General features: G+C 38.8%; 1 protein-coding gene across 2 annotated transcripts in view; it reads left to right on the top strand.

Annotated features, from left to right (window-relative positions):
* Positions 1-27,426, top strand: part of LOC132389583 (latent-transforming growth factor beta-binding protein 2-like) — a 408,009-nt gene that overhangs the window by 367,296 nt on the left and 13,287 nt on the right. For both annotated transcript variants that reach the window (XM_059962068.1, XM_059962075.1), the window contains 6 exons: positions 8,640-8,855; positions 12,743-12,829; positions 13,331-13,459; positions 14,004-14,144; positions 20,824-20,994; positions 26,454-26,780. In XM_059962068.1, the coding sequence (XP_059818051.1) occupies positions 8,640-8,855; positions 12,743-12,829; positions 13,331-13,459; positions 14,004-14,144; positions 20,824-20,994; positions 26,454-26,780 (1,071 nt within the window). The remainder of the gene's footprint in view (positions 1-8,639; positions 8,856-12,742; positions 12,830-13,330; positions 13,460-14,003; positions 14,145-20,823; positions 20,995-26,453; positions 26,781-27,426) is intronic.

Below are 27,426 nucleotides of genomic sequence, written 5' to 3'. Positions count from 1 at the left end.
AGATTGGTTGGACATGACCTACCATTCACAAAGCCATGGTAACCATCCTAAATCAGTCCATGTCTATCCAAATATTTGTATATCCAGTCACTTAGAATACCTGACAATAATTTTCCCACAATTTAAGTCAGATTCACCAGCCTACATCCTGTTTTTCATTCCTTTTTAAACAGTGGAACGTCATCGACCATCCTCTAATCATCTGGGTATGTCTCCTGTCACTAAGAATGCTTTAAATATCTCTGCTAGTGCCCTGGCAATTTCTGCATTTGCCTTCCATAAGGTCCTTGTCAGACCCTGGGGGTTTATCAACCCCTTATTTGCCTCAGGGTAGCAAACACCTCCTCCTCCTTGTCAGACCCTGGGGGTTTATCAACCCCTTATTTGCCTCAGGGTAGCAAACACCTCCTCCTCTGTCATCTGTATAAGGTCCATGATCTTGCTGCTGCTTTGCTTCACATCTATATGTACTATACCTGTCTCCCAAGTAAATACAGATGCAAAAAAAAATTAAGGTCTCCCCCATTACTTTTGATTAGCTTTCTGGTCTTCCAGAAGACCAATTTTGCCCCTAGCAATCCTTCTGCTCTTTTTACATATCTGTAGAAGCCCTCGGGATTTTCCTTCACCTTGTTTGTTAGAGCAACTTCATTCCTTCTTTTAGCTTTCCTGATTTATTTCTTAAGGGTTCTCTTGCATTTCTTGTCCTCCATAGCACCTCAATTATTTCTACTTGCCTATACCTGCTGGGCACCTCATTCTTTACTTTTAATCAGGCCGCAATATCTCTTGAAAACTGACATTCCCTTTACTTATTATCTTTTAAGGGAAAAGGGAAAACCAATTCTGGATTCCATGCTGGATGAGTGAACTATGGGGCACGTTGTTAAACACCTTACTAAATTCCATATACACCATGTCCACCTCTCTACCTACATCAATTTGTTTTATCACTTCCTCAAAAAACCCAAACAAGCTTGTGAGGCAGTGTTCAAAATTTCAGTGGAAAATGATAAGTTTAATGAGAATAAATACAAACACATATAGTAAACTTAATTAAAGACAAACTTCTGAGACATTTTAAGAAAACAACAAGTTTGCTGGCATTGGTAGGAGAGAAAATAAAAATTGACTGAAGGTGTTAAATCAGTTTTGGTGAGACTCTTAAAAGTGAAAAATTTGAAAATTGAAGAGAATTCCAGGATACTGATGCATGAGGTAGGTGATGTTTCTGCCACCATATTTAGAGTGGAGACATGAGTAGCACACATTATAAACCAGATTTAGATGATGCTGCTTAAAGGGCTGGCAAGGATTTTCCTAATGAAATCGAAGCTTGAAGTGAAGCAAAGATGAAGGGAGTGTGTTGAGTGGAAATAGACTTTCTTCAGCACAATATCAAAATTATGAATTTAGCCCATAGGTAAAGTTGGATGTCGTCAACACACAGTGATATCCTTGCATTTACACATCATATCACTGAGATGTATTAATTAGCCAGGGTAAAGCATGGGCCAGGATATTCCTGAAACCATTCAAGGGAGAAAAAGATAATTCCCACAGAAGACATAACTTAAAGATAAGACGAAGAGCATGGGAAACAAATAATATTTAACAGAAATGTTTCTTTTAAATTATAAATTAAAAGACTGGATGCCAATCTATTCTCCTACAGAGGTCAATTCTGCCATCTACTGGCTGATTGTAAAATTTCTGACCATCAAATTCATGCAGGGGATCAGAGCAATTCTATTTCTATTAATTTTACCTGTAACTGATTCTCCCCACTTTCCCATAGATTCCCCTAATTTTCTCTAACTAGGCTGCACACTCAGAAAATGTAATATATTCAATTTGATATATAATTTATTGATGGTGGAGGAGAGGATTGTTACTAGTGAAAACCAGGGTAGTAAATATATAGATTTTTCATATTTCTAAATTTGTTGTAGCTATAGCATAGAATCAGATTTTTTTTTACATTGTAGAAATTTGCAGTTTGGCCTGTTTACATACCTGTTTATAATATTTATCCATGTCCTTTTAGCTGTAATTAGGATAGAATATGCTGTAATCTAACATTACTGTGCCAGATAAACTCTCTAAAACTTTCAAACCATTACTGTTTTTTGTAATTATATTTTTGCAGCCTACATATTGAACCAGTTTAATCAGATTTCTTCAGTATCTTTTGGATGATCTTGCTAATCTGCTTAACAAACTGGACAGTGTATGGGTCAAACAGTAAAAAGAATTTAAACAAAAGTACTAGATTGAAACAGTAGTAAGCCATTTGGCCTTTCATGACTCCACTTCCATTCTGTAAAATCATCACTCATATCTTATCTTAACATTACTTTTCTCCATGTTCTTTGATTGCCTTATAATAAGTCTATCTCTGTCTTGAATGTGCTTAGTAACTGAGGCCACATGAAAAATAATTTTGGTCAAAGAAATGTATTCTAATCTCATCTTGAATGCGCATCAAGTTCTAAACATCCCAGCCATGTGAAGCATCAGTTTGACATCTATAAAGATTTATCAGAATTTTGTACATTTCAATATAAACCTCCTTTTCTTCTTAATCTTTTGTTATATGGCATCCAATGCCAGGAATCAGTCTGGTGGATCTTTGTTTATTTCCTCTATAAAATGTACATATGTTTTTCTTTGCATAGAATTACCAGACCTGAATGAATATTCCAGGTGCAGTTTTATAAGGGCCCTATGCAAGTAGAGCAAGAGACTCTTGTACTCAAAAGTTCTTAGAATAAAAGCCAACAAATCACGCATCTTCCTATCTGCTTACTGTATCTGCTATTACCTGTTTTAGTGATGGTGTGTATCACACACACACACACTGCAGATCTCTCTATTCATTCTTCCATGTTTAAAGAATACTTAGGCTTTCTATTTATCCAAAAGTGGATGATCTCAATTTTTTCATAATATCATTCCTTCCATGTCCTCATCTATTCTCTTAGCCTGTCCCTATCCCATGAAGCTTCTCTGCATTCTCCTTACAGCCCATACTGCAACCTAGCTTTCAAACATCAGTAGGTCACAGGTCAGCAATAATCTCCTTCAATGAGGAACACCCAAGGAGCTAAATATCTCCTTCTATTCCAATATTATGTTGGGCTAATTCATTCATCTAAATATATATTCCATACCTAGGGAATAAAACCTAGAATACTGCATTCTTTAGGTTTTAAACAGAATAAATGCATTATCTAAACTGGAAAGATTTATTTTAGATGATGCCAGTCTCAGAATGGAGGAGCAATTCTTCACATTCCTTTTCCAGGTAGCTTCCAACCACATGGCATGAACATCGATTTTTCCAATTTTCATTAATACTACCACACACCCCTTCTTCATTTTCCCTCTCTGGTCCCCCCTTACCCCTTCTCTTCTCATCACCTATCTCCAACCTCCCTCTGGTGTTCATTCTCCTTCTCCTTCAATGGTCCATTCTACTCTCCTATCAGATTTCTTTTTCTCTAGTCCTTTAGCTTTTCCACCTATGTCCTCCTAGCTTCTCACTTCATCCCCCTCTCCCACACACCTGACTTCTCCTATCACCTTCCAGCTTTTACTCCTTCCCCTCCCCTACCTTTTTATTCCAGTTCTGATGAAAGGTCTTGGTCCGAAATGTCGACTGTATTTTTTTCATTTCCATAGATGCTGAGTTCCTCCAGCATTTAGTGTGTTGCTCAAGATTTATTGTCTACATTGTATTTAATTCAATTCCAAATTGCAATTTTTCTAAATTTTCTGTAACAGCTGATATGGTTTCCACACTTGTAAGGAGTGGAAGGAGTCGGGGGAACAGGAGATGAAATAATTCTCCAAGCAATTTGGTTTTTTGGAGAATTGCAAGAGCACTTTTGAGATTACATAGCCATGCTTACTTGGTGCCAAATCATAAGGTCAACAAATAAATTCATGCTTGGTGGGAAGCTATTTTCAGAATTACAAGTCCTGCACAATCATTTGGTCAAGCACCAACTGTTGCTTGCCATTTGGTTCAAAACATATGAATCTTGCTTTTTCAGATATTTTTGTCCTAAACCTAGAGTTGCAGTTTGAGCTACTCTGTCTCAAGTTCTGTTTCCAAATTTATTCTGTTGCTGTCTTTATGTTAAACCCAGAAGACAGGGACAATTTATTTACAATATTACTTCTTGCTGGATTTGGAATTGTTGCTGCTGCTTTCTAGGTATGCAGTTGAAATTAACCAAATAGTCATTTCCATAACATTGAGAGCTATGGTATCCAACTTGCACAGAGTTGTAAGGGAGTTACTGGCATTTAGGAATCTGTTTATTAATTGAGTGATATATATTGAGCAGGATATTAAGAACATAAAAAAGTACAAGCTTTTCAGTCCATGATATTGTGCCGACCTTATAATCTACTCCAAGATCACTCTAAGCCTTCCCTCCCACATAGCTCTCTATTTTCCTTTCATTCAGGTGCCTATCTGAGTCTTTAGAAAGGCCCTAATGCATCTCCCTCTACCACTAACCCTGTCAATGCCTTCCACACATTTACTATTCACTGTATAAAAAACCTACTTCTGATATTTGCCCTATACTTTCTTCCAATCACCTTAAAATTATACCCTCTCAAATAAGCCATTGCTGCCCTGGAAAAGGGTACTGGCTGTCCACTGCATCCATGCATTTGATCATTTTATACACCTCTGATGAGTCATTTCTCATCCTCCTTCACTCGAAAGAGAAAGCCCAAGCTCATTCAACCTTTCATGGAAACATAGAAAACCTACAGCACAATACAGGCCCTTCAGCCCACAATGCTGTGCTGAACATGTACTTACTTTAGAAATTACCTAGGTTTACCTATAGCCCTCTATTTTTCTAAGCTCCATGTACCTATCCAGGAGTCGCTTAAAAAACCCTATTGTATCCACCTCCATCACCGTCGCCTGCAGCCCATTTCACGCACTCAACACTCTCTGTGTAAAAAACTTACCCCTGACATCTCCTCTGTACCTTCTTCCATGCACCTTAAAAGCCTCTGACTATCCACACGATCAATGCCTGTCATTATCTTATACACTGCTATCAGGTCACCTCTTATCCTCTCACTGAAGAAAAGGCCAAGTTCATTCAACCTATTCTCACAAGGCACGCTCCCCAATCCAGGAAATGTCATTGTAAATCTCCTCTGCACTCTTTCTATAGTTTCCACATCCTTCCTGTAGTGAGGTGACCAGAAATGTGCACAGTACTCCAAGTGGGGACTGACCAGGGTCCTATGTAGATGTAACATTACCTCTCGACTCTTAAACTCAATCCCACAGTTGATGAATACCAATGCACCATATGCCTGCTTAACCACAGAGTCCACCTGCGCAGCAGCTTTGAGTGTCCTATAGACTCGGACCCCAAGATCCCTCTGATCCTCCACACTGCCATTAATACTATATTCTGCCATCATATTTGACCTACCAAAATGAACCACCTCATACTGGTCTGAGTTGAACTCCATCTGCCACTTCTCAACCCAGTTTTGCAAACTATTGAAATCCTACTGTAACCTCTGACAGCCCTCCACACTATCCACAACAACCCCCAACCTTTGTGTCATCAGAAAACTTACTATCCCATCCCTCCACTTCCTCATCCAGATCATTTATAAAAATCACGAAGAGAAGGGGTCCCAGAACAGGTCCCTAAGGCAATTCACTGGTCATGGACCTCCATGCAGAATATGACCTGTCTACAACCACTCTTTGCCTTGTGTGAGCAAGCCAATTCTAGATCCATGAAGCAAGGTCTCCTTGGATCCCATGCCTCCTTACTTTCTCAATAAGCCTTGCATGGGGTACCTTACCAAATGCCTTCCTGAAATCCATATACACTACATCTACTCCTGTGCCTTCATCAACATGTTTAGTCACATCCTCAGAAAATTCAATCAGGCTCATAAGGAATGACATGCTTTAGACAAAGCCGTGCTGACTATTCCTAATCATATCATGTCACTCCAAATGTTCATAAATCCTGCCTCTCAGGATCTTTTCCATCAACTAACCAACCTCTGAAGTAAGACTCACTGGTCTATAATTTCCTGGGCTATCTCTACTCCCTTTCTTGAATAAGGGAACAACATCTACAACCCTCCAATCCTCTGGAACCTCTCCCGTCTCCATAGATGATGCAAAATTCATTGCCAGAAGCTCAGCAATCTCTTTCCTCACCTCCCAGAGTAGCCTGGGGTACATCTCATCTGGTCCTGGAGACTTTTCCAACTTGATGCTTTGCAAAAGCTCCAGCACATCCTCTTTCTTAATGTCTATATGCTCAAGCTTTTCAATCCATTGTAAGTCATCCCTACAATTGCCCAGATCCTTTTCCATAGTGAATACTGAAGTAAAGTATTCATTAAGTACCTCTGCTATCTCCTCCATTCCATACACACTTTTCCACTTGATTGATTCTATCCTCTCATGTCTTATCCTCTTCCTCTTCACATACTTATAGAATGCCTTGGGGTTTTTTTTAAAATCCTGCTCGCCAAGGCCTTCTCATGGCCCCTTCTGGCTCTCCTAATTTCATTCTTAGGCTCCTTCCTGCCAGCCTTATAATCTTCTAGATCTCTTTCATTACCTAGATTTTTGAAACTTTAGTTAGCTTTTCTTTTCTTCTTGACTAGATTTTCAACAGCCTTTGTACACCACCGTTCCTGTACCCTACCATCCTTTCCTTGTCTCATTGGAACATACCTATGCAGAAATTCATGCAAACATCTCCTGAACATTTGCCACATTTCTGCCCTGAGAACATCTGTTCCCAATTTATGCTTCCAAGTTCCTGCATGATAGCTTCATATTTCCCCTTACTCCAACTAAACAACTTCCTAACTTGTCTGTTCCTATCCCACTCCAATGCTATGGTAAAGGAGATAGAATTGTGATCACTGTCTCCAAAACGCTCTCCCATTGAGAAACCTGACACCTGAACAGGTTCATTTCCCAATACCAGATCAAGTACAGTCTCTCCTCTTGTAGGCTTATGTACATATTATGTCAGGAAACCTTCCTGAACACACCTAAAAATCTCCACCCCATCTAAACCCCTTGCTCTAGGAAAATGCCAATCAATATTTGGGAAATTAAAATCTCCTACCACAACAATCCTGTTATTATTACACCTTTCCAGAATCTGTCTCCCTATCTGCTCCTCGATGTCCCTCTTACTATTGAGTGGTCAATAAGAAACACTGAGTAGAGTTATTAGCCCCTTCCTATTTCTAACTTCCACCCTCAAAAGACATACCCTCTAATCCAGGCATCATCCTGGTAAATCTCTTCTGCACCCTCTCTAAAGTTTCCAATGATGTGACCAGAATGGAACACAATACTCCAAGTGTGGTCTCACCAGAGTTTTTTGAGCTGCAACATTACCTCTCAACTCTTGAGCTCAATACCCTGACTAATGAAGGCCAAAAAACTATTTGCTTATCAACTTATGCAGCAATTTTGAGGGAACTATGGACATGAATCCCAAGATCCCTCTGTTTCTCCACACTGCTAAGAATCTTGCCATTTACCTCATATCTGCCTTCAAGTTCAACTTTCTGAAGTGAATCACTTAACACTTTTCTGGATTGAACTCCATCTGCCATTTCTCAGCCCAGCTCTGCATCCCATCAATGTCCCATTTCAACCTACGACAACCTTCTATAGTATCCAAAACACCAATCTTTGTGTTATCTGTAAACTTACTAACCCCTCACCCAATTCCTTATCTAAATCATTTACAAAAATCAAAAGAGCAGAGGTCCCGGAACAGATCTCTTCAGAACAGCACTAGAAACAGACCTTCAGACAGAGTACACTCCATCTACTACCACCCTCTGCCTTCTGTAGACAAGCCCATTCAGAATCCACACTGTCAAGTTTCCCTAGATCCCATGCCTCCTGACTTTGCAAATGAGCCTACCAAAGGGATCCTTTCCGAACACCTTACTAAAATCCATATACACAACATCCACTACCCTACCCTCAGCAAGTTTTTTTTCACATCCTCAAAGAATTCAATCAGGCTCATGAGGCACAATCTCCCCCTTGCAATGTTGACTATCCCTAATCAGACTATGCTTCTTTAAATACTTGTCAATCTTGTCTGTTAGAAAAGGATACTGAAAAATACTTAACTACTGTTCTTTGAATAGTGCCATGGCCATGCATCCTTCATATTTTTTTTATGAAGAGGGGTTTGGCTACATATTTCATTTAATTCAAAAGCCAACTCTTCCAATAATTGTAATATTGATATAGTAACCTTGATTTCACATGCATTTATCTGGAGTGAGGCATGAACTTGGAGCATTAGAACTCAGATAAAATTATCATCATTGTTGATACCCAAATTAGTTGGAACTGAGGTAGGTTTTAATATGGCTGCAGTAGTTATCCAGGCATAGTCATTTGCTTCTGTGAAAAGATGGACATTTTAGATTTTAGAATGAAGATACCTGAATCCTAGCTAATTAATTCATGGTGGACCAATGCCAATTGTTTGGTGGGTTTTTTTTGCATAATTGAACAACTTAGTGAGTGTGTGGTAAAGTCCTGATTAATATTTTGCATCTTTTTCTGAACAAAGGAATTGAACATGCACCAGACGTTTCCATGTCGGAGTCAACTATGTTGCTAGCACCTACAAATAGAGATTTGAAGGAATGCTACTACAATTTGAATGATGAAAACTTCTGTGATAATTTGCTGGCAAGGAACATCACAAAAGGAGGATGTTGTTGCACTGTTGGAGTTGGTTGGGGTGACAACTGTGAAGTTCACCCTTGTCCTTTGACCAATACAGGTAAAACCATTTCCAGTGTTTGCATGTTCATGGAGTATTCCTTTAAAATGCCTGGTACTGAAAGCAGCATTCTAGTTTAAATTAGACCAACGATGCTAATATCAAATTAGAAACAATGTTAACTCATAATTTGCTGTATATACTGTATTTCTCTATTGCCTGAAAATTATAATCAGCATACAAAATATGTTATTTGATTAAAGCTCAAAGAGCAAGTTTATTGTGGTATTAAATTTCTGATCTAGAGGGTGTCGGTAGTAGATAGATGAGGATGAAAATGGGTGAGGGGGGACTGGAGCAAGAGTATAAGAAAGGACAGGCCGTGAATCAGAAGGAGTGTGAGGGGAGCACAAGAGTTAAGGGTTACCAGAAACTGGAAAATTCAGAGCTCATAGCATTGGATTGTAGACTAACCAGGCAGAAAAAAAGGGTCTTTCTAGTGTACAGTGAGACTCACCCTGACAGTGGAGAGGGCAGTAGATGAGCAGGTCAGTATGAGCAATGAGGGGAGAAAAGATTAAATGTCAATGTAAGTCAGTCAATAATATAAAAAAAGGATAGCAATTTTTTTTAGGTATATAAAGAGCAAAAGAAAGGCAAGAATCAATATCAACACACTGGAAAATGATGTTGTGGAAGTAAAAGTGGGGTACACGGGAAGTGCAGGATTCCCCTAAAGGTTAACATACTGGTTAAATCAATAGTAAGGAAAGTAAATACAAGGTGGTATTCACTTCAGTAGGGCTAGAATATAAAAACAATGATGTAATACTGAGTAAGGGAAAATCTGCAGATGCTGAAAATCCAAGCAACACACGCACACACAAAATGCTGGAGGAATTCTGAAGCTTTATAGGCATTGGTCAGACCATGTTTGGAGTACTCTGAGCAGTTCTGGGCCCCATATCTCAGGAAGGATCTGGACAAGGTCCAGAGGACATTCATGAGAATGATTCCCAAAGGTTATAGGGTTAATGATGCTGCTGATTCTGTGCTCAATGAAGTTTAGAATGATGAGGGGGGATCTCAATAAAACCTACCAAATATTAAAAGGTCTGAAAAGAGTGGATGTGGAGAGGATGTTTACAGTAGTAAAAGAGCCTGGGAACAAAGGACATAGCCTCAGAAAAAAAGGACATCACTTTAGAACATAAATGAGAAAGAATTTCTTTAGCCAAAGGATACTGAATCTGTGGATTTCATCGCCACAAATGGCTGTGAGGGCGAAGTTAATGGGAGTATTTAAAGCAGAAGTTGATAGGTTCTTGGTTAATAAGAGTATCAAGGGTTACAGGGAAAAGAAAGGAGAATGGAGTTTGAGGGAGAAAAATAAATCAGTCTTGATCAAATGGCAGAGCAGACTCTGAGCTGAATGGCCTGATTCTGCTCCTTCGTCTTATGGTCTTAAGGTTTTGTGGATTCACAGCTGTCAAAGTAAATGGAGTCTTACAAATCTAGAACCACTAAATCACTCCTCAGTCAAATCAAATTTGCCTTAATCCTTTTTAAATCTGGATTCCTCAGTACAGTGCTAAATTTGATTGTATTTTGATCATGCTCATGAAATATAATATGAAGTTAAGGTAAGGCAATAAATATCACATGATAATTTCCATGTTGTTAGACAAGCAAATGAAAGCTACAACTACTAAGTTGATTTTAAGGAAACTTCCCTCCATAAATTAGGTTTAAAAAGGTATTATAATGTTCAGCTCTGATATTTGCTCTTTAAATTTTATAATAATTAATTTATATAATAATATAACCATATAACAACTACAGCATGGAAACAGGCCATCTCGGCGCTTCTAGTCTGTGCCGAATGCTTAGTCTCACCATATTACTCTCACAATATAAAATGTTTATAATAATTATTTTATAATAATTAATTTTATATAAATTAATTCCATTCCATTTAATATGAAAATCCTTAGGTATTTCTATTTGGTGTGAATTACCTGTATTAGTGATTAAATTGATACAGATATAGATCTAGTTAGCAATCAATCTGTGAAATTCCTCTTGGTCAAAGTGGCTAAAGTAAGACTGTTTTAGCAGATAGAATAAGAACTTCTGTCAATGGTTCATACCCAATCGTGTTTTCAGTGAAGTATTTTTAGGAAAAGATTAGCTAATCTGATTCTTGGGATGAGAGAGTTGATTTTTTTTATGAGTGATTAAAGAAATTGTGTCAATATTCTTCAGACTTTGGCAGAATGATGGTGATCTTATGGTGGAATTTTGAAAATCCTTAGGGTGCTTGACAGGGGTAGATATCAAAATGTTTGCACTAGTGGGGGAATCTGGAATGAGGGAACATAGGAGATTAGGGAGTAGTTATTAAATAGAATTTCTAGCTTGGAGGGTAGTAAAGGCAAGATCATTAAAGTTATTTGAAGAGGAAGTAGATGAATCTTTTAAAATTCAGGGAACTGAGGGCTATTGGGAACTGACACGAAAGAGATGAGCCTCGTGTAGATCAGCCATGATCATATTGAAAGACATTGCAGGTTTGAGGCCCACCCTTCATCCGGTTTCTTATGTTCTCTCAGTGGAATAATTAATATTCCTGCATTACCTGAAATATTAGTGATAGTCATCCCTAATCTAAGCTTTCTAGAAATCCTGGGCTGTTGTGGGAAGCAAGGGAAGAAATTGCTGAAACCTTGGTAGAGGTGGAATGGTTAGTAAGTTTACAGATGGCATCAAAGTTGGTGGTGTGTGGAATAGTGAAGAAGATTGTCTAAAGATACAGCAGGATATTGATTAACTGGTTCGACAGGTACAGGGTTCTGAGTTGGATGATCAGCCATGAATGGCAATGCAGGCTCAAAGGGCTGAATGGCCTACTCCTGCACCTATTTTCTATGTTTCTATGCTTAACTAGAAGTGTGTAAAGGAATGGCAAATTGAATTTAACTCAGATAAATGTGAAGATGTATTTTGGAAAGTTAAGCCAGAACAGTATATACACAGTGAGATGAGAGACCTTGCATTATAATTCCTTGGAAGTTGCAACACAGGTAGACAGAGTGGTGAAAAAGACATATGATATGGTTGCCTTCATTGGTCAAGGCATTGTGTTCAATAGTGAGGACAGGATGTGAGCAAATCTAGAGCCCTCTTGAACTGCATGGATAGGTTGACCTAAAGGGCTTGTTTCACACTGTATGACTTTATGAATCTGGTGCCTTTCATGCTATTGGCTTATACTGATAACTCTTCAAGTAGAAGAGGTCCAGTAATCATTAGATTATTTGCATGAAAGATTTAAACATTCCTTGAAGTTGTTCAAAGGACTGATACCAAATCTGAACTGGTGAGAGTTTCTCAGATAATTATTGAAAAACCATAGACTTAAGAAATTTCAATTCAATTAAGGCAGAATCCCAGTAGATTTGAAATCACACCTGTATTATAGCACATGACACAACTCTTTTGGTTCCTGAGTATATATGTGATATAAGCTGTTCTGTGTTCTACAAACACTCCATTCCCAGGAATTTCTAAGCTGATAACTTTTGATTTCTAATGAATTTTGATGGTTAATATTTAGATTATTTGGACCAGTGCTTGATGCCCTGAGAATATAGCTGGGGTACAAAGTAGAAATTTTTCAGGTTGGGTCCATGTCTCGTTTAGTTAAAGAAAGCAGTTTTTGTATATATTTCAATGCAACTCACTACAGAGAAGAAAGTGGAATAATACAGTTAATTTAAATTACCTCCATGTCTATCTTTAGCATTGCTAGGCATTATGTATCTTAACAAATAACTTAATTATAATAACTGTGCTAATAAATGAAGATCATACTCTTATGTTGTCATAAACACTCCATTCTCCTATTTCCAGGAGCTATTAATAATTGTTTTACTTTGCTTTAACAGAGGAATACAATGAAATTTGTCCAGAAGGCAAAGGATTTATTCCATTTCAGATTGGTTCTTTTTCATTTGGATCACAAAACTATGGTGGTGAGTCAATAATTTACAGTTGTGGATTAATATGTCATCATCTGTTCTTTCTCATGAAGTTTGGTAAAGATGTATGTAACAGTGAATAACAGAAAATGAAAGGATTCCGTATTTCTGAGGTCTTGTTATCAACATCAAATAATGTCCAATTGCTACCTTAGCATTAGCTTCAAATAAAACTTGTTTTGACTCCAATCAATCTCCGAGTCAAAGTTCATGCTGAGTTTATTATGGAAACTTATTGGAGGAGAGGTGAAGAAATCACACCTGCAATTCCTTGCATATTGCTACACAGGGTGAACTCTTACAACTCTAATGTTCAGAGATCACAATTTTACCATCACACTTCAAATGTAATATTTGGGTTAATAAATATCAATAGTTGGCTTGCATCTCTGAACTGCTTTATATTTATTGTTCGTCATTATGATCTGATCAACATGGTGACTGGAAAGTGTAGAATCTGCTTCTGCAATAATGTGCTTTTCTCCCCATCTGTAGATGCAGACGAATGTTCAATGTTTGGCTCAGAGGTCTGTAAGAATGGACACTGTGTAAATACCGTGGGAAGTTACTCCTGCTACTGTGGTACAGGCTTTTACTATGACAATGTGAGGTTAGAATGCATTGGTAAGTCTGAGCTAGTTGTATAATAATGGGTTGATCTAGAACAATAATTTACTCAATGCGAGTGTGTTAGATTAGTAAGTCTTCTCTAAGTTAGATTATGTTCTCTTTTATAATTATTTCAAACATAGAAAGAGATTTGATATCAAAATCTGTAAGTGTTATGCTTAATGCATATTAATTCCTGAAAAGTAGTGTATTGTAAGCTTCAAAAAAACCATGTGATTATAACTGATGAGTCTCCAGCCTGTAGTTTTTCACCTATTCATTCAAGGAGTGGAAAAACAGCGACTGTGCCCATAATTTACTGTGATGTGCTTCATGAGTGCTGCTCCCAGCTATACAGTTATAAATGCATTCTATTTTAATACATTTTGTTAATGTAACGTTACAGGAAAAAAAGTTGTTAACGTCAAAATGTGCATTCCTAACATATTTGATACTGTTAAGGAATATTTATCAATAACTTATCTACTGGGTGAGGTATAAAATTATTTGATATATAAATCTAAAGGAATTATATTTGTTCTTTTTGTTGTTTTTTTAGACATTGATGAGTGTCAGGATGAAAGTACGTGTGTGAATGGAGAGTGTGTCAACACACCAGGATCATTTAACTGTTTCTGCAGTCCACCACTTACACTGGACATAACACGTAAAAGATGTATAAATGAGTCAGAATCTGGAGGTAAATACAAATTCTTCTGCTGTTTATATTCTGTTGTTAATAATTAGACAGTTTTATGGATATTTTTAATGTAATTAAATTGTTAGCTGACTACTGGCAACATTGAAACCTGTATTTTGTCTATGTTACCATGTATGCATTATGGATCCTTGGCACCTCTTTTTCTTTCTATCCTCTTTTAGCATAACTAGACAAATAAAGTTTCACGTGAAAGACAAAGACATGAAATCAGTATTCCAGTTAAGTTTATGCTTGTGGTTTTAAGACATTTGTTATTGACCTTCGATTTTATAGAACATAGAAATCTACAGCACATTACAGGCCTTTCGGCCCACAATGTTGTGCCGACCATGTAACCTACTCTAGAAACTGCCTAGAATTTCCCTAGCATATAGCCCTCTATTTTTCTAGCAGTGCATTCCATGCACCCATCACTCTCTGTGTGAAAAACTTACCCATGACAACCCCTCGGTACCTATTTCCAAGCACCCTAAAACTATGCCCCTCACATTAGCCCTGGGAAAAAGCCACTGGCTATCCACATGATCAATGCCCCTCATCATCTTATACATCTCTATCAGGTCACCTCTCATCCTCTGTCGTTCCAAGGAGAAAAGGCTAAGTTCACTAAACTGTTCTCATAAGGTACGCCCTCCAATCCAGGACACGTCCTTGTAAATCTCCTCTGTACTCTCTCTATAATATTCACATCCTTCCTGTAGTGAGGTGACCGGAACTGAACACAGTACTCCAAATGGAGTTTGCCCAAAGTCTTATATAGCTGTAACATTACCTCATGGCTCTTGAACTCAAGCCCATGGATGATGAATGCCAACACAGCATACCCTTCTTAACAAAACTGTCAACCTGTGCAGCAATTTTGACTGTCCTGTGGACATGGACCCCAAGAGCTCTCATATCCTCAACACTTCCAAGAGTCTTACCATTAATATATTCTTTCTTCAAATTTGGCCTTCCAAAATGAACCATTTCACACTTATCTGGGTTGTAGACCATCTGCCATTTCTCAGCCCAGTTCTGCATCCTATTGATGTCCCGCTGTAACTTCTGACAACCCCCCAGATTATCCACAACATCCCCAACCTTTGTGTTATCAGCAAACTTACTAACCCACCCTTCTAGTTCTTCATCCCTGTCATTTGTAACAATCATGGAGAAGGGGTCCTAGAACAGATCCCTGCGGAACACACTGGTCACTGACCTCTATGCAGAATATGAAGCATCTACAACCCCCTTGCCTTCTGTGGGCAAGCCAATTCTGGATCCACAAAGTAAGGTCTCCTTGGATCCCATGCCTCCTTACTTTCTGAAGGAGCCTTGCACAGTGAACCTTATCAAATAAAATCCATATACACTATATCCACTGCTTACTTTCATCAATGTGTTTTGTTACATCTCAAAGAATTCCATCAGGCTCATAAGGCAACAAAGGCATGCTGACTATCCCTAATCCGATTATGTCTCTCCAAATGCTCATAAATCCTACCTCTCAGAATCCCCTCCACCAACTTGCCCATCACTGAAGTCAGACTCACTGATCTATAATTTCCTGGGTTATCTCTACTCCTTTTCTTGAACAAGGGAACAACATTTACAACCCTCCAGTCCTTCAATACTGCTCCCATCCCTATTGATGATGCAAAGATCATTGCCAGAGACTCAAAAATCTCCTCCCTTGCTTCCCACAGTAGACTGGGGTATATCTCATCTGGTGCCAGTGACTTATCTAACTTAATGCTTTTCAAAAGCTCCAGCACATCTTCTTTCTTAATGTCTATATGCTCAAGCATTTCAGTCCACTGTAAAACATCCCCACAATTACCAAGGTATTTTTCTCTGGTGAATACTGAAGCAAAGTATTTATTAAGTGCCTCTGCTACCTCCTCCGACTCCATGTACACATTTCCACTATTGCACCTGATTGGCCCTATTCTCACATGTCTTATCCTCTTGCTCCTCACATACTTGTAGAATGCCTTAGGGTTTTCCTTAATACTGCTCACCAAGGCCTTCCTATGGCCCCTTCTAGCTCTCCTAATTCTATTCTTAAGCTCCTTTATAGCAATCTTGTAATTTTCTAGAGCTCTAACAGTACTTAGTTTCTTGAACCTTTTGTAAACTTTTCTTCTTAACTAGATTTTCTACATACTTTGTACACCATGGTTCTTTAACCCTACCATCCTTTCCCTGCCTCAATGGAACATACACTATGCAGATCTCCATGCAAATGTTCCCTGAACATTTGCTACATTTCTGCTGTGCATTTCCCTGAAAACATATGCTCCCAATTTATGTTCCCAAGATCCTCCCTAATAGCGTCATATTTCCCCCTACCCCAATTAAATATTTTCCCAAATTGTCTGTTCCTGTTCCTCTCCAGTGCTATGGTGAAGGAATTAGAGTTATGCTCAATACCTCCAAAATGCTCTCCCATCAAGAGACCTGACACCTGACCAGATTAATTTCCCAATACCAAATCAAGTACAGCCTCTCCTCTAGTTGGCTTATCTACATATTACTCCAGGAAAACTTCCTGAACACACCTAACAAATTCAACCCCATCTAGATCCCTTACGCTAAGGAGGTGCCAATCAATATTAAGAAAGTTAAAATCTCTATCACAACAACCCTATTATTATTGCATCATTCCAGAATCTGCCTCTCTATCTGCTCCTCGATATCCCTATTACTATTGGGGGGGACTATAAAAAAAACACTCAGTAGAGTTATTGCCCCTTTCCTATTTCTGACATCTACCCACGCTGACTTAGTAGACCATCCCTCCATGACTTTCTCCTTCCTCCTTTTCTGCAGCCATGACACTATCCCAAATTATCAATGCCGCGTCCCCATCTCTTTTGCCTCCCTCTCTGTTCTTTTTGAAACATCTAAGCCTGGCACTCTCAGCAGCTATTCCTGTTCCTGTGACACCCAAGTCTCTGTTATGGCAACAACGTCATTGTTCCATGTACTATCTTTGAAGGGTGGTTCTCAGCAAGAAGATAACAGAGCTGATTGCTTAATTTGGGGACCATTACAATTAACCTCAAGAATAAGAAATTCAGGGATTTTTTTCCACAGTTTTCTTCAAGTATATGGTGCACTTCAGAAGGAACTATTTTCAATGGATTGATAGGTCAGGGTTAGCACAGGTCTCCCTTTAGTTAGCTTAGTGAATTAAATATACCTAAAAGGAGAGGAACCAGACAAAATTGCACAGGGAGGGAATTATTTTCTGTCTAGCTTCTCCCTTCAACTACTGCTTGTCTATGAAGTTTCGACAAGCTGTTCTTGTATTCACTCATATCATCAGAGCAGTAATGGCAGAAGCTTGTAAGAACTTTCATGCCTATCATCTTGGTCAAAGGAAGCGTTGCAGAGACTGTAGTATGAGGCAGAAAATGAATTTAGAAGTAAAAGATTGAAGCAAAGAATATAAAAGGCTATTTAAAACTTCCAGTCAAAGAGACTTCACATATATTAGCCAAATTTCCAAAGATGCAATTGAAGGTCAATAATAAAATATATACATTTTTTATGTCACAGCAAATATATAAAAACTCTCTGGCCTGAAACTGTAGCACTCAATAACAAGTATACCATTTTGGATACTATTGATGTGGGGGTGGGGGGGAACCTACAGGAAGAAAACTGCAGTGATTAGGTCTGTGGTAATGAGTCTGGCTCTGTGGCTCAGAAGGAAAAGGGAGGAAGAGAAGAGCAGTGTTAATAGGGGATTCAATAGTTAAGGGAACATTGAGGAGATTTTGCAGATGTGAATGAGATTCCTGGATTGTACAAAGTACATTGCCTCCCAGATGTCAGAGTCAGAATGTCTCAGATCGGGTTAACAGCATTCTAAAGGGACAGGGTGAGCAGCCACAAGTTGTGGTATGAATTGATACTAATGACGTAAGGAAGAAAATGGATGAAGTCCTTGAATATAGGGACATAAATTTGAAAAGCAGGACCTCAAGGGTAGTAATCTTTGGATTACTGCATCTGCAACATGCTATTGAGGGTAAGAATATGGTGATATGGTTATTAAATTATGGCTGAAGAATTGGTGCAGGGGGCAGGGCTTCTGATTTGTGGATCATTAGGATTCCTTCCAGGGAAGGTATAACATGTACTAAAGGGGACGAGTTATACATGAACTTGAGAGGAACAATATCCTTGTGGGCAGGTTTCCTCCAGGATTGTTGGGGTATGGGGACCAGAGTGATAGCTCAGAGGATGGAGCAGTTGGTGTAAGGTTAAATGCAGTATGTAGGAGACTGTGAGGAAGGATGGACAATGACAGGGCATGATAGCAATCCATTGGGTGGGTTGAAATATGTCTATTTTAATGCAAGAAGTATCAGGAACAAGGGTGATAAATTTAGAATATGGATCAGTCATGGGACTGCAATGTTGTGGCCTTTTATAGGGACTTGGCTGTCAGAAGGGCAAATAAGCCAGCTAGATGATCCAGAGTTTAGATATTTCAAAAAGGACAGGGAGGGAGTTAAAAGAGGTGGTGGGGTGAGATTCCTAGTCAGAGATGGTATCAGAGGTGCTAAAAAGGAGGATGTCATGGAGGTACTGTCTGCTGGCTCAGTGTGGATGGAAGTCAAAACCAGGAAGCAAGTAATCAGTCCATTGAGAGAATTCTACAGACCCCTCAATAACAAAAGAGACACTGTGGAGCAGATCGAGAGGGAGATTTTGGAAAGATGCAAAAATAACAGGATTATTGTTATGGGTGCCTTCAACTTCCCAAATATTCCTCAGTTGTGGCAGGATTTGTTAGGTGTCCAAGAAAGATTCCTGATAGAGTTTGTAAACAGGCTAACTAGAGGAAAGGCTACACTGAATCTGGTACCAGCCACCTAGTCAAGTGACAGATCTCTCAATGGGTGACAGGTTTAGGAGCAGAAGGTATGGGGAAGTATTTAATTGAGGGGCGTGCACTATAATGTTATTAGGCAGAAACTTGGAAGCATAAATTGGGAACAGATGTACTCAGCAAAATACACCAAGGAAATGTGGAGGCTGTTTTGCTGTGGGTTCTGGATAGGTTTGTCTTATTGACACAAGGAAAGGAAGGCAGAGTGAAGGAACCATAGGTGACAAGAGAAGTGGAACATCTACTCAAGAGGAATAAGGAAGCATAATTAAGGTTTAGATACCAAGGATGAGACAGGGTACTTGAGAGTTATAAAGTAGCCAGAAAGGAGCTTCTGAATGGACTTAGGAAAGCTAGAAGGAGACATGAGAAGGTGAGTAGGATTAAGGAAAATCCCAAGGCATTTTGCAGGTACATGAAGATAGGGACATTATTAGGGTGAGGGTAGGACTGATTAGGGATAAAAGAAGAAACGTACTGGAGTTAGAGGAGGTAGAAGAGGTCCTTAATGAATACTTTCTTTCAGTATTCACTAGTGAAAGGTACCTTGACAAATATGAGGACAGTGTAGAACAGGTTAATATGCTGGAACACCTCGACATTAAGAAAAGGATGTGTTGGGACTTTAGAAAATAATTAGGACAGATAACTCCTCAGGGTTGGATGGGATATAGCCCAGGTTATTGAGCACTAATTATACAATGTAAATTAGAAATTAAATGATGCAATTTTTGTTTTATGAGTTAGTTCTGAGTCAGAACTGTGGACATCAGAAGAAACAAGTTTCAGTTCCATTACATATAACTACACCTCAGAAGTATTTTATTGAAAGCTAAAAATACCAATAATAGTATATTGGTTTTAATCTGTTAGAAATTGTGGAAGAAATGTTGTTACTAGCTAGATACTAAGGGGTTATAGAGTTTTTTCTTCACAGCAGTGCTCTGTACTTGAACTGTGGAAGAAAATACCCAGAGCTGACACTGTATTGAGCAAGGAAGGGTTAATGATCTTCAAATGTAACATCAGAATCTACTGTGACTAATGTACTCTGTGCTGCTGACAATGTGCCTTTCAGTCAGGCTGATTTGTATTTGTTGTTCTCAGAATCATCACCTGTCTGATATACTCTTTTAGCCTGTCTGATATACTTTTTTGAGAAATTAACTCTGAAGTAAATGTGTAACTGCTCAAGGACATATCCTGCAACTTTGCTACTCAGCAGAACTGCCATTGAATTTCCTCCTAATTTATGTGTTTTTCTCTCATATGCTTGGGATATAAATAAGAGCGTGACCCATTGTCAGACAGAATCTCAGAACTCCACTTTTAAGGGGATGAGCTCTCCATGTTATCATGCTACAACAAAGACCTTCTAAAGCGATCTCCCTTCGTGCCTTGAATAATACCTTTTCCGCAACAGAAGTGTAAAGCTGTCTGTGAAAGAAGCTAAATACAAGCAGAGGACATAAAGATAGTACAAAAGTAAACTGCTGATGGAATTCATCTGGTCAAGCAGCTTCTCTTATAACTCCAACATAACATAGTTAAGGCACCTCATTTGTAAAATTGGGTTTCCCTAAATGCATCTGAAAACATGATAGAATACTACTGACGGTATAGTATGATTTCATGATATGCTAACATTTGCAATGCTCCATTGTAGCAAGTGGCTGATAAGATTTATGCTTATACAGTATGTATTTTATAAATGTCTGACATTATCACCCAATTTGAGGATAATGTAATTTGTATTAATTCTATCAATAGATGACTTATCAGAAGATGGAGATACACATCTGGATATATGCTGGCAAGGGGTGACTGATGACCTGGTTTGTAGAAGACCTCTGTGGACCAGTTCAACCTACACTGAATGTTGCTGCATGTATGGAGAGGCTTGGGGCCTACAATGTGCTCTCTGTCCCTCAAGAGCATCAGGTAAGAAACAAGTTACTGGATACCAAAGAGCTCAGTGAGGGGGAAATTTACTAAACTTCTGAGAATTCTTTTAGCATGTGACTACTGGGTGAGATAAAGTAGAAGGAGAACAAATAGCATTTTTCAGGTTTCCAATAGACATGTCATAAGATGAACTATCAAGTAAATCTAGAATAAAGAATTCATATCTGTGATGGTAACCATAGAATGTATAGATTGATGTGGAAATTCAACAATCCTTCACAGAAAGAAATATATCAATATGGTCTCACCTATAGTAAAGAAACCAAATGCAGATTGTGTCACTGCTTTGCAGAATGCCTGCATTCAGTCTACAGGAGAGACCTTGAATTTCTGGTTGCCTGCCACTTTAATAACCCATCACACTGTGATCTAATTGTGACTTCCTGCACTGCTGCAGGAAAACTCAATGCAAATTTTGCCTTTCAGTTAGAGTAACTTGGCCTGCTGAGCATGTCCCACTGCCTAACTATTAGAACACATTTCACAAACAAAGAAGTATAATCTGATCCCAAATGCTCTATTTGGTCTCTCATCCCATCAGACATGCGTATACTGTTCTAACCACACACCCTTTCCCCCACAGTTCTCAGCCACTTTCTCTCTATCCCAGTCAAAGTACAAGGTCAAAATAAATTTATTATCAAAGTATAATAAATTTTCTTGTGGGTCTTCACAGTAAATACAAAGAAATGCAATAGAATCAATGGAAGACTGCATACAGCAAAGACAGGCAAACAATCAATGTGCAAAAGACAACTAATTCTTTAAATGCACAAAAGAAAAAACAAAAAAAAAGTAAATAAATAATATTGAGAACATGTGTTGTAGAGTCCTGAAATTGAATCCATAGGTTGTGAAATCTGTTCAGTGTTGGGCTGAGTGAAGTTATCCACTCTGGTTCTGAAGCCTGATGGTTGACAGGTAATAACAGTTCCTAAACCTGGCAGTATTGGATCTAAAACTCCTGTACTTCCTTCCTATTGGCAGCAGTGAGAAGGGAGCATAGACTGGATGTTGGGGGCCCTTGGTGTAGATGCTGCTTTCCTGTAGCTATACTCAATGATGAGAGAGGGCAATTACCCATGATGGGCTGGGCCGTATTCATTATTTTTTTGTAGGCTTTTCCATTCAAGGATATTGATGCTTCCATACCAGGCCATGATGCAACCAGTCAGTATACTCTCCACTGTCTATCTATAGAAGTTTGTCAAAATTTCAGATGACATACCAAATCTTGGCAAACTTCAAAGAAAGTAACGGCACTGTTGTGCCTTCTTTGTAATGTGCTGGACCCAGGGAAGATCTGCCAAAATAATAATGCTGAAGCATTTAAAGTTACTGACCTTCTCTATGTCTGATCCCCTGGCTTGTGGACCTCCAGTTTCCTCCTCCTGTAATCAATAATCAGCTCCTCGTTTTTGCTGACATTGAATGAGTGGTTATTGTGGCAACACTCAGCCAGATTTTCAATATCCTTCTTAAATACTGATTCATCACCACCTTTGATTCAGCCAATGACAGTGATGTAATCAGCAAACTTAATTATGGCATTAGAGCTGTACTTAGCCTGACAGCCATAAGTATAAGGCGAGTAGAGCAAGGGACTAAGCACAGAACCTTATAGCGCACCTATGCTGATGGAGATTTTGTTGCAAATCCGAACTCACTGGGGTCTGCAAGTGAGGATGATACTTTTTGTTTATCTCCTCAACCCCAGTTCCTGGCCTTCACCCCGTAGCCTTTGATGCCATGTCCAATCAAGAACCTATCAATCTCTGCCTTAAATACACCCAACAACCTGGCCTCCACAGCAGCACGTGGCAAAAATTCCACAAATTCACCACCCATTGGCTAAAGAAATTTCTCTGCATCTGTTTTGAAAGGGTGCTCCTCTATCCTGAGGCTGTGCCCCCTTGTCCTAGACTCTCCCACCATGGAAAACATCCTTTCCCATCTACCCTGTCTAGGACTTTTAATATTCGAAAGGTTTCAATGAGATCCCCCCTCATCCTTCTGAATTCCAGTGAGTACAGACCCAGAGCCATCAGACGTTACTCGTGTGACAACCCTTTCATTCCTGCAATCATCCTTGTGAACCTCCTCTGGACCATCTCCAATGCCAGCACATCTTTTCAAAGATGAGGGACCCAAAACTATTATCAATATCCAAGGTGAGGTCTCACCAGTGTCTTTTAATGCCTCAGTATCACATCCTTGTTCATGTATTCTAGACCTCTTGAAATGAATGCTAACATGGCATTTGCCTTCCTCACCACCGACTCAACCTGCAAGTTAACCTTCAGGGTTTTCTGCACAAAGACTCCCAAGTTCTTCTGCAACAGATTCCTGGATTTTCTCCATGGTTAGAAAATAGTCCACACATTTATTTCTATACCAAAGCACAAGACATTGCATTTCTAACATTGTATTTCATTTGCCACTTCCTTGCCCATTTTCCTAACCTGTCTAAGTCCTTCTGCATCATACTCTCAACACTACCTGTCCCTCCACCAATGTTCATATCATCTGTAAACTTGGCAATAAAGCCATCTATTCCATCATCTAAATCATTTATATACAGCATAAAAAGAAGTGGTCCCAACACCAACCTCTATGGAACCCCACTAGTCACTGGCAGCCAACTAGAAAAGGATCCTTTTATTCCCACATGCTGCCTCCTACCAATCAACCAATGCTCTAACTATGTTAGTAACTTTCCTGGAATACCATTGGCTCTTAACTTGATAAGCAGTCTTACGTGTGGCACCTTGTCAAAGACGCCATGAAAGTCCAGATATACAACATCCACTACATCCCCTTTATCTATCCTGCTTGTAATCTCCTTAAAGAATTCCAACAGGTTTGTCAGGCAGGACTTCCTCTGAAGGAAATCATGCTGACTTTTTACTATCTTGTCCTGTATCACCAAGTGCTCCATCACCTCACCCTTAACAATTGACTCTAACATCTTCCCCACCACTGAGGTCAGGCTAACTGGTCTATAATTTCCTTTCTGCTGCCTCCCTCCTTTCTTAAAGAATGGAGTAATTTTTACAATTTTTCAGTCCTCTGGCACCATGCCAGAGTCCAATGATTTTTGAAAGATCATTTCTAATGCCACCACAATCTCTAACACTATCTCTTTCAGAACCCTGGGCTGCAGTTCCTCTGGTCCGGCTGACTTATTTACCTTTAGGTCTTACAACTTTCTGAGCACCTTCTCTTTTATAACAGTAACTGCACCCACTTCTCTTCCTTCACACACTACAACATCAGGCACACTGCTAGTGTCTTCTATGGTGAAGACTGATGCAAAATACTCATTTTAGTTCATCAGCCGTCTCCTTATCCCCTGTTATTATTTCTCCTGCCTCATTTTCTAACTGTCCTATATCCACCTTCATTTCTATTTTACTTTTAACATAATTGAAAAAACTTTTACTATCCAATTTGATATTATTTATTAGCTTGCTTTCATATTTCACTTCTTCCCTTCTACTGATTTTTTTTTTAGTAGTTCTCTGCAGGTTTTAAAAAATTCCCAATCCTCAATCTTCCCACTAAGTTTTTGCTTGGTTGTTTGTCCTTTCATTTGCTTTTACATCAGCTTTGATTTCCCTTGTAAGGCACAGTTGTACTATTTTACCATTTGAATATTGCTTCATTTTTGGAATGCACATGTCCTGCACCTTCCTCATTTTTTCCAGAAGAGCATGCCATTGCTGCTCTGCTGACGTCCCTGCCAGCAACTCTTTCCAGTTTACTTTGGCCAGCTCCTCTCGCATATCACTGTAATTTCCCTTACTCCACTGAAATACTGTTACATCAGACTTTACTGTCTCCCTATCAAATTTCATGTTGAACACAATCATATTGTGATCACTAGTTCCTAAAGGTTCTTTTACCTTTAGCTCCCTAATCGCCTCTGGTTGATTACATAACACCCAATCCAGCATAGCTGATCCTCTAGTGGGCTCAATGACAAACTGCTCTAAAAAGCTATCTCTTAGGCATTCAACAAACTCACTCTCTTGAGATCCATTACCAACCTGATTTTCCTAATCAACCTCCTTTGACTACCATATCATTACCCTTTTGACTTGCCTTTTCTATTTTCTGTTGTAACCTGTGGTCCACCTCCCAGCCACTGTTGAGAGGCCTGTATATAACTGCCTTCAACTCCTTTTACCCTTGCAGTTTCTTAACTCAATCCACAAGGATTCAACATCTTCCAATCCTATGTCACATCTTTCTACTGATTTGATACCATTTTTTACCAGTAGAGCCACACCAACCCCTCTGCCTACTTTCCTATCCCTCCAATATAACGTGTAACCATGGACATTCAGCTCTCAGCTACAACTCATAATGTTGAATGCAGAACTGTAGTCAATGAAGAGCAGTCTGATATATGCATCTTCACTGTCCAGATGCTCCAGTATTAAGTAGAGTTAGTTGAATGGTATCTGCTGTTGACCTGTTGAAATGATAGGCAAATTGGAGTGGATCTAAGTTGCTCCTCAGGCAAGATTTGATGTTTCATCGCCAACCTCTCAAAATACTTAATCACAGTGGATGTAAGCACTACTGAGGCAGGTTACCATGCTCTTTTTGGACATCAGTATAATTGAAGCCTGCTTGAAGCAGGTGAAGTCCTCAGACTGCTGAAGTAAACACTTCAGGCAGTTGATGCAGTATAGCTCTTCAAAACTCAACCAGGTACCCATCTTGGCCTTATGCTTTCCATGGATTCACCCTCCTGAAGGATGCTTTCATGTTGTCCTCAGAGGCTGAAATCACAGGGGCATCATGGGCTGTGGGAGTTCCTGAGGTTGTCTCCATTTTCTGTCATTCAAAGCAAGCATTAAAGGCATTGAGCTCATCTGGGATTGAAACATGTGGTGTTTGGTTTTACTGTGTATGAGGTGATAGCATTCAAGCCACAAGTCAGTTCAGTCAAATGCCTCTGACCTGAGATATCAACTCTTTTCTCCCTCCACAATGCTGCCCAACCTGCTTAGTGTTTTTAGCATTCTGAATATTTGTTGCAGGCTTTGTTTGCTTCGTTAGAATGTTTACCTTTTGTTCAGAATAAAATATTGTAACTAATCAGTGGCTTGCCATTTCCTTTCAGAATTCAACTGATGTTTTTTTTTAGAAAAGAATTCCAGTTATGTGCACCTACATGAGATATCTGAATCATTGATTTTTGCCCAAATATATGAATGGGTAATATATTGCGTTATCACCTATTAATTCAACAAAGTCTGTTAACAGTTAAAAAGTTAGCAACCACATTTATTATCAAAGTTGTTTGATAGAAATAGCAGATTGGATCCAGCACTATTTGACCAAGTAACTATTATGGCTAAAATGTTTAATGACTTTTTCATAATTTATTTGTTTATTAACTTGTTTTTACTATATTATTATAGATGATTTTGCACAGCTTTGTAATGTTCCTAGGATATTTGGTGATGGAACAACAGACCTCCGTGATAGATCTGGATATGAATTTGGACCATATGATTCTCAATATGGAGTAGACTATGGACTGGAAGATCGCTATTTTGCATCAAGATATGGACAGAGCAATCCCCAAACTGACTCAAGATTTGAACTCAGAAATTCACGGCTTACTTCGCAATATGGTCCAGCAGACTCCCAACGTGAACCTGAAAGTGGTTTGAGGGGGTATTCACGTATTCCACTATACCGTCCTCAAGATCCTCTGAGCATTCCTTTTAGTAACAGTGACAATGGTAAAGTTTTTTTCACTTCTCCTTAAAATATCGAAACATTTGGATGAAAATCCATGTTATCCATATTTATATATAGAGAGTATGTGATTGTTATCTAAATAACAAAAGGTTCAAACTTATCGTTTAGGATTTGTAAATCATAAAGATCCATGTAAACATTTTTACAGTTTTCATTATTTTAGCATTACATGCTCTTTGCTGCCTTAGAAGGCAGGAACATAGCCTAAACTCAAACCATGAGCCATGCCATTGATGATCTGATTATCATTTCAGTGGCAAAAGAACTCTCTTTTTGGTTCTGCTGAATATTATAAGGCATATTGTGAATGGAGAATGTAAGGCTACTGCATCATAATAACTAGAGATAATGTCACTTAAAATGTAATTTCTTATATAACTAAGTTGAATGTGTTCCCAATGGGGATTGCTCATTGTAGGGTTATACTTTGAGTGAATGATGGGATACATCGAAAACCAGAGAACATAAAAAGAATGCACTGGTTTAAAGAATCTGCTACATTAATTAAAGGATCAGGTAGTTGAAACAACAGATTAGTTAAAAAAGAAAACAAAGCAGAGAAAAAAAATATTTTTCACTTTAGCTAGTGGATGCTATGGGTTTAAATACTGATCATTCAGAATCTTT

This window comes from Hypanus sabinus, chromosome 2, assembly GCF_030144855.1.
Source record: "Hypanus sabinus isolate sHypSab1 chromosome 2, sHypSab1.hap1, whole genome shotgun sequence".
NCBI lineage: Eukaryota > Metazoa > Chordata > Chondrichthyes > Myliobatiformes > Dasyatidae > Hypanus > Hypanus sabinus.
This window is presented reverse-complemented; position numbering and strand designations above follow the sequence as displayed.